At 42.1% G+C, this 13,800-nt stretch overlaps 1 protein-coding gene across 1 annotated transcript in view; it reads right to left on the bottom strand.

Moving 5' to 3' along the window:
* Positions 1-13,800, bottom strand: part of SH3D21 (SH3 domain containing 21) — a 271,986-nt gene that overhangs the window by 184,827 nt on the left and 73,359 nt on the right. Inside the window, exons 2-3 of the mRNA XM_075336044.1 lie at positions 3,489-3,649; positions 2,599-2,665 (exon numbers count right to left, since the gene is read on the bottom strand). Coding sequence (XP_075192159.1) covers positions 2,599-2,665; positions 3,489-3,649 — 228 coding nt within the window. The remainder of the gene's footprint in view (positions 1-2,598; positions 2,666-3,488; positions 3,650-13,800) is intronic.

Below are 13,800 nucleotides of genomic sequence, written 5' to 3'. Positions count from 1 at the left end.
ATAATATATGGAGTACTATGGGGTGAATTATAATACATGGAGAACTATGAGAAATTCATTATAATAATTGGAGGGCTATGAGTGCTACTTTATACATGGAGGACTATGGAGGTGCATTCTAATATATGAAGGGTTATGTGAGACCCTTTATACTATATGGAAGGCTATATGGGGGCCATTATAGTATTTGGAGAACTATATACAGGGGGGGGACAAAGATACAAGCATGGGATGGGAACGTTTTGTGCTGAGGGAAAAATGTTCTTTCTCTCAGCACCCAGCTTTCCCATACTTTGCTATATATCTTCTCTCAGCACCCAGCTTTCCCATGCTCTGATATGGGCAAGCTGGGTGCTAATAGAGGGATTTCAGATTATGGGAAACCTAGGTGCTGAGGGTAAAGGCCCCGTCACACTAAGCAACATCGCTAGCAACATCGCTGCTAACGAACAACTTTTGTGACGTAGCAGCGATGTTGCTAGTGATGTCGCTGTGTGTGACATCCAGCAACAACCTGGCCCCTGCTGTGAGGTCGTTGGTTGTTGCTGAATGTCCTGGGCCATTTTTTAGTTGTTGCTGTCCCGCTGTGAAGCACAGATCGCTGTGTGTGACAGCGAGACAGCAACAACTAAATGTGCAGGCAGCAGGAGCCGGCTTCTGCGGAGGCTGGTAACCACAGTAAACATCGGGTAACCAAGAAGCCCTGTCCTTGGTTACCCAATATTTACCTTTGTTACCAGCCTCCGCCGCTCTCACTGTCAGTGCCGGCTCCTGCTCTGTGCACATGTAGCTGCAGGACACATCGGGTTAATTAACCCGATGTGTGCTGTAGCTAGGAGAGCAGGGAGCCAGCACTAAGCATGGTGCGCTGCTCCCTGCTCTGTGCACATTTAGCTGCAGTACACATCGGGTAATTAACCCGATGTGTGCTGTAACTAGGAGAGCAAGGAGCCAGCGCTAAGCGGTGTGCGCTGCTCCCTGCTCTGTGCACATGTAGCTGCAGCACACATCGGGTAATTAACCCGATGTGTGCTGTAACTAGGAGAGCAAGGAGCCAGCGCTAAGCGGTGTGCGCTGCTCCCTGCTCTGTGCACATGTAGTTGCAGCACACATCGGGTAATTAACCCGATGTGTGCTGTAACTAGGAGAGCAGGGAGCCAGCACTCAGTGTGCACTGCTCCCTGCTCTCTGCATGTGTAGCTCCGTGCGCTGGTAACCAAGGTAAATATCGGGTTGGTTACCCGATATTTACCTTAGTTACCAAGCGCAGCATCTTCCACGCGGCGCTGGGGGCTGGTTGCTGGTTGCTGGTGACAGCTAACCAGCAACTCGTGTAGTGACGCTCCAGCGATCCCTGCCAGGTCAGGTTGCTGGTGGGATCGCTGGAGCGTCGCAGTGTGACATCTCACCAGCAACCTCCTAGCAACTTACCAGCGATCCCTATCGTTGTTGGGATCGCTGGTAAGTTGCTTAGTGTGACTGGACCTTTAGAGTCAAGTGTCAGCATCATTATCCCGTAGCCCGAGTGTCAGTGTCATTATCCCATACCCCAAGTGTCGGTGTACGTGGAATGGGGGGCCCGGGTATGAACTTTTCACCGGGGCCCATCAAATTCTAGTTACGCCACTGGCTACATGTGAGCATCCTACAAGCTGAGTTACTTTATACACTCGAGTACTAGGGGTATAAAAATGCTTTGTTATATACTTCTTTTGGCTTTCCTTCATACTGGTAATCTTGGCCCATGCAATGCTACATTTCCCCATGCTGCATAAATAAGTGGCCAGATGGTCTTTCCTCTTTTGATAAGCATGGAACTGAATTTAAGAAACCTGGAAGAAGACTTCTCATTTTACGCCACATTATAAAAAAATGTCTTCTTCCATAGACAGGAAACATAGCTGTTTTAGACTGTTCTTTTCCCCACAGTTATGATTAGAAGCCATATGCATTAGATCAGATAAAAACAATGATACAGTTGGTGACCGTGCCTGATTGTGCTTCTGAATGGCATTATAGAACCAGTATTTCACCATGACTTGGCTGCTTTCACATCAGCGTTTTTTGAATGACGTAAAAAAAACACAAAATGCATCTGACTGGATCCTTGCCTTGACAAATGCATTGTCATTGCAATGCATTTTCAATGTAATATGGAATTGCAATTAGATGCGTTTGCATGCACTTGCATGCGTCATATAACGGATCCAGTGTTTTGCATTTATTTAGCTCATTTCAAAAACGCTACTTGCAGCGTTTTTTACCTGCATCCAAATACTGCATGTCACTGGATCCTGACTATACCGCACGCAACTGCATGTGAACGGTGGTATGCTGATAGAGAGGATCCAGTTTGTTTTAGTGAGCATGCCCAGAAACCACCTGGCATGATATCTCTCTCTCTCGAAGAAGAAGAAGAAGAAGAAGAAGAAGAAGAAGAAGAAGAAGAAGAAGAAAAAGAAGAAGACAAAGAAGAAGAAGGAGAAGAAGGAAGAAGAGATGCAGGGAGATAAGTATTAACATTATACATTGGACATGAAGAGATTTCAAAAGATTCTATTCTAATTGATAAGCAGTAAAGTTTAACCATTCAATTACCACTGGCTTTCCTGATGGATCTTGGAAACCTCTGACCATTGTCGTTAAGAAAAAATGAAGGAATTTCCTGTGAGAAATGCAAAAATAGTTGGAATGAATGCAAGCATTTCATGTATTATGTGCAAGCAGTATAAAAGAAGTCTTGAGTTATTTTAGCGATATTCCACTAGGATTCCTGCAGACACAATAAGTATTAAAACAATATGTTCTTCCTGTTTTCATAGAGCCAATAATATCTCTTTTCAACACATCTTTGGCACAGACATTTACAAAATCCTGCTTTAAAGTAATATCGTATATCAATATTTTTTTAAACCTGAAAAAACGAAAGTTGCGCATAAACATTATGATATTGTCCAGTAAGCCTCAACCCGTGCAATAGAACGTTACTTTTACTACATTGTAACGTATTGACCATGTGCTTGCATTATTCATTTATAAAGTATCGCGTCTCCTTTCCCACACTAGTCCTATCTCTGATTTTCTAATTCCGCCTCCCATGATTGACAGCATCCATAAATTCTCTGTCATGGTAGGATTGCTGGAATTCTTACACACTCGTGAAACACGATAGTGGTCCTACCATGACAGAGAGCGTATGAAGGCTGCCAATCATGGGAGGCGGAATTAGAGAATCCGAGACAGAACTAGTCTGGGAAAGGAGACTCCCCATCAAACTAATCCTTCCTCATTAGCAAATGCTGAGCTACAGAACAAAGTACATTATAGAAAGACAGACACATTAGTAAGGCACATAAAATACCTTAGCACACCAAAGAAATCCACGTGCATTTTGGGTTCCCTTAAATTGATGGACTTCTAGACATGGTCATTCCAAATTGTGTTAATGCCCAGAGGACTAAGTACCAGTGACAAACCTATTTCTATACCTTCACAAAACTCTGTGGAAAGAATCCTCTTTTTCCATTGATTTCTCCTTCTAGCCATCCTTCTTCTCCTGTTTTTTTAACATTTCTTATTTCTTCACCAGCTCTGATGGTTAACTCATCTTCAAGCTGCCCCTGGAAGTCCACAAGGACCAACATGTCTCCTACATGGAAAAGGACAATAATGAACACAAGTAGTTTATTAGGTCACATTCTGCATACTTGTCAAAGCAAATTTTATTTTCCAATCTTAAGCAATTTGAAGGCATGATCCTGGTGATGGCTAAGGCCCAGTGCACACGCTGTAGTTTTTACCGCATTTTTGCCGTGGTTTTGCTGCATGTTTTGCTGCAGAAAATGTTCATAACCTTTCTGCAGTCATTCCCCAGCAAAACCTATGGTAAAAAAAAATGCTCTGCACACTCTGCGTTTTTTTTCACCTAAAGGTTTTGCTGCATGTTTTCTGCAGTAAAAAGAATTGCATGTCACTTCTTTTCCACACGTACCTGCAGTATTTCCCTCCATTGACTGTAATGTAATCATGAAATACCGCAGGGAATAACGCAGGTAGCAAATTCTATGCGTTTCATTGCGCATTCTTGTGCTATTCCCGCAGTATTTAGCATTTTTCGGGACATAGTGATGATCACCACCCTGCGTTTTGCAAGGAAGTGATGTCATTAGGAGAGGAAGAGGAAGTTGAGCAGAGTAAACACATATATCGCACACAGACACATACAAACATACAATGCACATATAAATCAAACGTACATATTGAAAATAAAAAACGGAAAAAAAAGCATGGGCTCTGCCGTATTTTTACCGTCCAGCCAAGGTAAGCACACAGCAGCGGCCCGGTATTCTCAGGCTGGGGAGGGAGTTGACCATGGTTAATGCCCCCCCACACAGCCAAGAATATCAGCCCGCAGCTGCCTCGAGAATGTCGCATCCATTATGCGACAGTCCCAGCATGTTACCGGCTCTTCCTGATTGCCGTGATGAGGTGGCAATCGGGGTAATAAGGAGTTAATGGCAGCCCATAGCTGACACTAAGTCCTAAGTTAATCATGGCAGCGTCTATGAGACAGCTTCCATGATTAACCCGTAAGTAAAGTAAATAAACACACACACCGAAAAAATCCTTTATTTGAAATAAAACACAAAAAGCCCCCTCTTTCACCACTTTATTAAGTCCCCCAAACACACAGCTCTGGCGTAATCCACAGAGGTCCCACGACGCTTGCACACTGATCCAACCGCGTCTGACACATAGTACTCAATGCAGCCTTGTAACAAGACTGCAGGGGTAACTCCAGGTCATTTCTCACGGTCGGTGATGTCAACACATTACCGCTGATGAGAACTTCAGGGTCTCACAAGCGGTAATAGTGATGTCACCGACCGTCAGTGACCCTGCCGCATGGTCACTGCTGTATCAGAAATACTGTGGTGGGGGGGGGAACAAACAGAAATAAAGCTAATATCTATCTATCCCTCTATTATTTATCTATCTATCTATCCCTCTATTATCTATCTATCATTCTATCTATCTATTCATCCATCTATCTATCCCTCTATTATCTATCTATCCCTCTATTATCTATCTATCTATATATTATTCTATCTATCCATCTATCTATCTATCTATCCCTCTATTATCTATCTATCTATGCCTCTATTATCTATCTATCTATCTATCCCTCTATTATCTATCTATCTATCTATCTATCCTTCTATTATCTATCTATTATCTATATATCTATCTATTATCTATCTATCCCTCTATTATGTATCTATCTATCTATCTATCTATCCCTCTATTATCTATATATTATCTTAAGAAAATTCCATTTTCTAGTGCTCACAGGGCCTAATAATGGATTTGTGTAATTTGCATAAGATCACAGATTGAGGAGGTCTCACCATAAGACACGTTGATAGAGATGAGTGGACCCGTGGTAATTCGGGTTTGCAGGATTCAGCTGCACTTTAGTTAAAACTTTGGTTAGGGACTTGATCTAAACTTGACCCCAGACTCCAATCCCCATATAAGTGAATGAATATCTGAACTTCTGTGCTGTAAAATGGCTGTAAAATGGTCGTAGTAAGGACTAGGGGGCTATAAAAGGAAGCAAAATGGGAGCAATCGCTCTGCAAACAATTCTGGATAGGGAATAAATAATTTTAAAAAAATGACGTGGGCTCCCTCCTATTTTTCATAACGAGCCAAGTTAAAGCAGACAGCTGGGGGCTGGTATTATCAGAGCATGAGAAATTCCAGGTCTGTCGCTCAGACCGTCCTCAGAACAAATCTCCATAGTAGTCGATGGTTGTCGTGGGACATTACACCATTGGAGTACGTCAGAACGTCCAGGATTTCTTTTTAATTATTAAATTGGTGAACAAGGGACTATGGAGGAGTCTTTATTCCCTCAATTGGATTATGTCAGAGCTTTGCGGGAACATTTTGTTTAATAAATTGGTGAATGTAGAATGTACTGGAGTCTTTATTCAAATAAACTTATTTTTCCTGGTTTTTTTTTAACTATACAATTGCCATGTTAGTAATGGGGGTGTCTGATAATTGGTTATCCATTCTTAACCCCTGTGCCTAATGTCAGCTGTCAATTCACAGCTGACATCAACCCCAAAGGTATTATGCTGATTGGCACCACACCAGGGCAATCGGGAAGAGCCGGGCTGATGTGGCTGCTGGCTACTATTTTTAGGCTGGGAAGGGCCAAATAACCATGGGCTTTCCCATGATAATATTAGTCTTGAGCTGTCTGCTTTATCTGCACTGGTTATCAAAAATAGTCAGGAGCCCATGTCATTTTTTTCTTTATTGTTCACAGCATTGTTGATTGGTTGCACTGCAGGCTTTCAACAAACTTTATTAGCATACAAACAGGACCCAAGCTTCAAACTTTTTTTAAAAGTCCATGTTTGAATTCAAGCCCCGAATATCCGGTGTCCGATACGAACCCCAATCTTTACTGTTCGGGTATCCCTACACATAAGCATTCATCAACACTATGATTCTTGTGTCACAAGTAATTCTGGTTACTTGTATAGTACACATGCAGTTTTAAAATGAAAAAGTTAAAAGTTTCTAGATGTATTGAAGGAAAAGGAAATATCAAATAGAGAGTTCTGTATAAAATTTTGGTAGATAAAATTGGAAGGTTTTACGAACGTGGGATAAAACATGCTGTTGTTATTTCGTCTTCATGTTTTAGATTCTCATAAGATTCTTGAAAATCCCCACTATGCTTCCTGTTTATTTTTCTATAGGGCTAAAACATCAACAAAAGGTCAGTCAATAGTAAAATCAGACAATTTTCTTTTATTCATGGAGTAGATAATAGTTTAACATTTGCAGCCATTAAACATGTCTGTAGCCAATTATTAAGAAAGCCTTATGACTTATGCTAGAAAAGTTGTATTTTTATTGGCTCAAGTCACCAAGTTTACAGCCCTAAGTCATTCTAATCTGGAAACATTGGACTACATTTCAATCCCTTTAATTAAAGCTTTCTGTTAATACTTAGTCCAGGTCTGATATCTGCAGCACTGAAAAAGCACATAGTTCAGACCTGGATTTCCCCTCTTGCACAACCAGCCCTCCAATTTATTTTTGGAAAAAATGTTTTATTTATTACAGATGGACTTGGTAAAGGCATTGACTGACTGACTGATCAGAAATTGTAGATTTCACCTTATTTAATATACAGTATATGATCCAAATAGGGGCCAGATCTCCTTTCTAAATAAACTAATTAAGATTGTGCACAATAATCAGAGAGGATATCTGGTCATGTTTCGTGATTTTAATATCATTCCCAATGGATTTTTGGATTCCACAACACAAATGAGACAACTGTTTCAATTATTAGATCTGTGGCTTCAAAAAGAAGAACTGTGGGACGTATTCTGGTGTCTAAAGAGTATTTTCACTAACATTTTTTCATTGCCTAAATTTAAATCAGTTAATATATAAAAGAACTTGGTGTGATCATCACTCCTCAATAACTTTTAAGACAAAATCTAGCCCTTCTATATGAAGTGAAAAAATTTGGAGATGTAACCCTTATCTTATTCAACACATATTTATCAGAAACAAATCAATAACAATTTGAAATACTTCTTCCTTAAAAACAACACTCAAGACATATCCATTCATACTTTTTGGGAGGCCCAAAAGGCCGTCATTAGGGAAATTTGATTCAAATAGATACAAAAAAAGGAAATAATAAAAAATTTAACAAATTTCAAGGGAAATTCAAGAAGTAGAAATGTTATAACAAAATAATCCATCTGAACTTAATCACTTTAAAATTTTCAAAATGAGAATAGAATTGAAGGCTTCATTGTCAGTTGAATATGATAAGCTAATTCAGGGGGCATGATAATGCCGATGCACTGATTAGCTCCTGCTATCCTGAAGGCCATCCTGAATGTTTTATTCCTTGTCTGACCTCCTGTGGACCTAAATGCTCCTTAAAGAAAAGGTAACATGCTGAGCGATTGCAGGTCATCAATTTTTAGGCAACGACCTGTAAGACATTGAAGATATCTGTCTGTGCCCGTGTGGGTGAGGAAGTGTCGGTTGTCTTAGTGTGTTGTTTTGGAGCTAAGAGTCAATAAGGAGTGTGTGATGTGGAGGGAATTACTGGTGAGCCTTCTCCAAGCTACTGTCTCCATACTGATTATACCCACATTCTCTGGAGTTAGCCTCATGATAAAGTTCAGGCATCCCTGTCTCTATTAACCTTTGTGAAGTCCTGCTGGGTGAGAGGCTGCCACTGGGTCTTAGTGCCATCAAATTGCTACAGCTGTAGCCACTATCTCCCTAATCCATGAAACATGAGTTCTGTACAGTAATCAGACAGGGGCTAGTGACACAGCTTTATGGACCTAAAGTGTGGCTCTCTGACACCTATTAAGGATGGAAGCCATGGGTAACTTAGTTTGCAATGCCGGAAGCCCATCGCTCATAAAGTGAACAAGTGCCATTTTCTGGACATAGGGACATTGGCTCTGAGAAGTCATGCCTCATGCACTGAAACAATCATCCTTTGCACTCATGATGCGAAAAAGTACGCAAACTCTAGCCATGTACAGAGGGTAGAGGAGGTGCTGTGTGGTGGGGTGGTCTTCATAAATATTCTCTGGACTCTACCATATAGAATCATAGAATCATAGAATGGTAGAGTTGGAATGGACCTCCTGGGTCATCTAGTACAACCCCATGCTCAAAGCAGGTTTCACTAAATCATCCCAGACAGATGTCCGTCCAACCTCTTATTAAAGACTTCCATTGAAGGAGAACTCACCACCTCTTTTGGCAGCCTGTTCCACTTGTTGATCACTCTCACTGTCAAAAAGGTTTTACTAATATCTAATCTGTGTCTCCTGCCCATCAGTTTCATCCCATTGCTTCTAGTCTTTCTTTGTGAAAATGAGAATAAAACGGAGCCCTCTACAGTGTGACAGCCTTTAAGATCTTTGTAGACAGCTATTAGGTCTCCTCTCAGTCTTCTCTTTTGCAAGCTAAACAATCCTAAATCCTGTAAATGTTCCTCATAGGACATGATTTGCAGACCAGTCACCATTCTGGTCACTCTTCTCTGAACTTGCTCCAGTTTGTTGATGTCTTTTTTCAGATGTGGTGCCCAGAACTGGACACAATAATCCAGATGAGGTGTGACCAAAGAGGAGTAAAGGGGGATAATGACTTCATGTGATCAAGAATATATGCTTCTGTTAATACATCCTAGAATGGTGTTTGCCTTTTTGCTGCTGCATCACACTGTTGACTCATGTTCAGTCTGTGATCTATTAGTATACCTAAGTCTTTTTCACACATGCTGTTGGATAGTTCTATTCCTCCCATGCTCTATATGCTCTTTTCATTATTCTTGCCAAGATGTATGACTTTGCATTTCTCCCTATTAAAAACCATTCTATTAGTTGTTGTCCATTGTTCCAGCCTGTTTAGATCCTGTTGAATCCTCTCTCTCTCTCTCTCTCTTCTCTAGTATCATCAGCAAATTTAATCAGTTTACCCTTAGGGGTACTTTGCACACTACGACATCGCAGCTGCAATGTCGGTGGGGTCAAATCGAAAGTGACGCACATCCGGCGTCGCTGTCGATATAGTAGTGTGTAAATCCATTTTGATACAATTAAAAAGCGCAAAAGCGTCGTAATTGTATCATCGGTGTAGTGTCCGACATTTTCATAATTTCGCTGCAGCGACGGTACGATGTTGTTCCTCGTTCCTGCGGCAGCACACATCGCTGTGTGAGAAGCCGCAGAAGTGAGGAACATCAGCTTACCTGCGTCACCGCGGCTCACGCCGGCTATGTGGAAGGACGGAGGTGGGCGGGATGTTTACGTTCTGCTCATCTCTGCCCCTCCGCTTCTATTGGCCACCTGCCATGTGACGTCACTGTGATGCCACACGACCCGCCCCCTTAGGAAGGAGGCGGGTTGCCGGCCAGAGCGACGTCGCAGGGCAGGTAAGTGCGTGTGAAGCTGCCATAGCAATAATGTTTGCTACGGCAGCTATCACAAGATATCACTGCTGCGACGGGGGCAGGTGCTATCACGCTCGGCATCGCAAGCATCGGCTAGCGATGTCGCAGCGTGCAAAGTACCCCATAATTCCTTAATCTAAATCATTGATAAAGATGTTGAACAACACAGGGCTCAGGACAGAGCCCTGTGGTACCCCACTTGAGACAGTCTTCCAACTGGATGTGCAGCCATTTATGACCACTCTTTGACTCCGATCACTAAGCCAGTTACAAATCCATCTAACAGTTGCCTTGTCCATTCCACACTTGGTCATTTTTTCAATAAGGATTGTATGAGATACTTTGTCAAATGCTTTGCTGAAGTCAAGATATACTATATCTACTGCATTTCTCTGATCCACCCAGTCAGTGATTCTGTCATAGAAGGAAATTAATTTAGTCTGACATGACTTATTAGTTACAAACCCATGCTGGCTTTGGTTAATCACTTCATTCTCATCCAGGTACTTACATAAATGTTTTTTAATAATTTGTTCAAAGATCTTTCCTGGTGTGGAAGTCAGGCTTACAGGAATGTAGTTCCCAGGGTCCACCTTCTTCCCCTTTTTGAAGATAGGGACAACATTTGCTCTTCTCCAGTCTTCTGGAACTTCTCCTGTTCTTCAAGAATTTTCAAAAATTATGAAGAGTGGGTCTAATATTTCCTCTGCTATCTCCTTTAGTACTCTGGGGTGTAATTCATCTGGACCTGGGGACTTTAATTCATTTATGTTAGATAAGTATTCCCTCACTATCTCTTTGTTTATAGATGGCCTGGATTCTTCTAATCCTTCAATAGAATGGTGAAGATCAGTTGATTTTACATTTACTTTTTCAGAAAAAACAGATGCAAAATAGGAATTTAAAAGTTCAGCCTTCTCAACATCATTTTTTACATCTTCACCATTTTTATCCTGTAAAATTCCTATAACATCTTTGACTTTTATTTTATTTTTGACATAACTCCAAAATCCTTTTTTATTCTCTTGCAAGCCTTATTTCATTATCAGCTTTGGCTAATCTGATGTGTGCCCTCAGGTTTTGCAGACGGTGTTATATTCTTCTTTAGATATGAAGCCTCTTTCCATTTGATAAACATTTCTTTCTTCCTTTTTAGCAGGTGTTTAAGTTCTGTGTTCATTCATCCTGATTTCCTTAAATGTTTCTTAAGGTGGCTTTACACACTGCAACATCGCAAACGACATCGCTGTAACGTCACCGGTTTTGTGATGTTACAGCGACCTCCCCAGCGACATTGCAGTGTGTGAAACCTATCAGCGACCTGGCCCCTGCTGTGAAGTTGTGATCGCTACAAATCGTTCAGGACCATTCCTAGGTCCTTTGTTTCCCGCTGTGCAGCATGCATCGCTAGAAAGTTTCAGTGTGTAAAGGGGACTTTACAGCGACTTCCCTTTCAAAAAGCAGCTTTGACACGTCCCCAACAACCAGCTAGGTCGCTCTGCAGGTCCGGATCGCTGTTGCGTCGTTGGCCAGGTTTGCCTGTTTGACAGCTCACCAGAGACTTTGTAGCGATCCCGGCTAGGTTGAGATCGCAGGTTGGATCGCTAGAAAGTCTCAGTGTGTAAACCCAGCTTTATTCTTCCCTCTTTTAGGGATTGTTAACAATTGCGATTTGAGAATCTCTTTTTCAAGATGTCCCATCCTTCCTGGACATTTCTGTCCTTAAGGACATATGGTCATTGAATCTCTGCTATCCTCTTTCTGGGTGCCTTAAAATCTACCTTTCTGAAATCCAGCCTTGAACTCTGAGTTTTCATAGGTCTTCCTCCTCTATTTATCCAAAACTCTATAATAGCATGGTCACTGCTTCCCAAGGTCCCAGCCACCCTTACCTCCTCAACCATTTCGTCCCTGTTTGTAAGGATTAGATCCAAGGTAGCAGATCCCCTTGTTTTCTCCTCTACCTTTTTGAAGATAAAATTGTGAGCAACAGAGGATAAGAATTTGTTGGAACTGTTACTTTTTCCTGAGAAAGATTCCCAACAAATGTCTGGATAGTTGAAATCTCCCATGATCTCTAGATCATTTTTTTTGAGAAGTTGGTCATCTGATGTATAATGAGTTTATCCATATCCTAAGCTTGTTGAGGCGGCCTGTAGCACACGCGTACAATGGTGTTCTTTTCCTTGTTTACTCCTTATATTCTTACCCAAACAACGCCCACAGAACTTCCAGTCTCTGAAGCTTTAATCTCTGTGGAGATATGACTTTCTAACATACAATGCAACACCTCTTCCTCATTTTTTATGTTTGTTTCTTGCAAATAAGTTGTATTCTTCTAGCCTTGTATTCCAATCATGTGTATCATTCCACCAAGTATTTGAATGAATATGAAGAATGATACATTTGTTTTCCTGAGTTAGTAACTCCAATTCTCCTTGTTTGTTGCCCATGCTCTGTGCATTCGTATAAAAACATTTTAGTTTGTGATTGTGTATTCTTTCCCCCATATTTTCATTATTCTGATTTTTTTGTCTTAGTTGTTCCTTCCCATTTCTAACAGCAGAGTTTTAATCGTATTTGTCACCTATATGGCTTTCCCTGGCCTTTTTCTTCTCTTCCCATGCTGTTCTAGTTTAAAGCTCTATTGATGAGTGTAGTCTCCTCCAAGCAGTAATAAAAGTTCTACTGTAAAAAAAACTCAAGGAATTTGCTAGGGGGACTAGCTGAACAACACCCAAACATTAAGGTGTGGTACTTCAGCCACAAAAACCCTGGAGTACCAGAGAGGACAAATGTCGGAGAACGAGATGGAGGAAGGGCTAAAAGACCTAACTTTATACCAGGTCTCAGAGCTTTTACTACAGGTCATCTCCGTATGTAAGTGCTCACTGACATGGACAATTGAGGAAGTATGGCTGGAAGTGGGACTTTTACGTCAAGATATGCAGGCTTTAAGTAGCAGTATCTCTGAAGTGGAATTTGTAACACCAGTGTAGCACCCACGGTGCAAGGGGTTAACTACTTGTCGCCGGGCTCAGTGATGTCAGGTCTGGGGATGTCACGGGTGGCCCTTTCTGCCCGGTTTTGTGGCCCCAAGGTGTCCAGTAAAGGAAGGAGGTTTGGGAGGTGATGATGGTAAAGGATTATTTATGTCGTGACACCACCTGCATTACATGGCCAGGGAATAGCCGCTGCTGCTGTCGCTGTCCTCCGGGGCTGATAGTATTAGCAGCTAAGATGTTTTTGCTCCCCACAGGTGGAGCGGGCCCCGGGGAGGATGATGAGGGGAGTAGTAATGGCGGGCACCAAAGTGCAAGGTGATGGCACCGGCAAGGCGAGGTGGACACAGTCTCTGCAGTTTCAAGGTCTCTTTACTCACAGTCCTGGTTTCACCTGCAAGATGCTGGTCACTGCCGTGATGGGCCCCAGCTGATCCACAATCCATTGGAGGTCATAACTGGTACAGTGAACGGTGGTCCCTTCCTAATTGCGCTTATTAAAGTGGATTCCCATGGCTTGAGGCTTTTTGGGGACCCCAGTTCTGTAGAAAGTGCTTACTCCCGTCCCGTATGCAGGTGCCGTGGGTCCGTTGTGGGACCTGCCTTGGAGCATGACCCCGGATCATATCTGGCACTGTGTTCTGGGAACTGTGGGGGCTGGAGGGACTTGCAATACGCCTGGCCTGCAGATTTTGATTGACAACTTGAAGTATGATCCACCCTAGGATTCTGCACCCTACACTGTGCCGGTCCCGAGGGAGCAATCCCCTC

This window comes from Anomaloglossus baeobatrachus, chromosome 2 (genome assembly GCF_048569485.1).
Source record: "Anomaloglossus baeobatrachus isolate aAnoBae1 chromosome 2, aAnoBae1.hap1, whole genome shotgun sequence".
Taxonomy (NCBI): domain Eukaryota; kingdom Metazoa; phylum Chordata; class Amphibia; order Anura; family Aromobatidae; genus Anomaloglossus; species Anomaloglossus baeobatrachus.
Note: the sequence above shows the minus strand (reverse complement) of the source record. Positions and strands in the feature narration are given on the sequence as shown.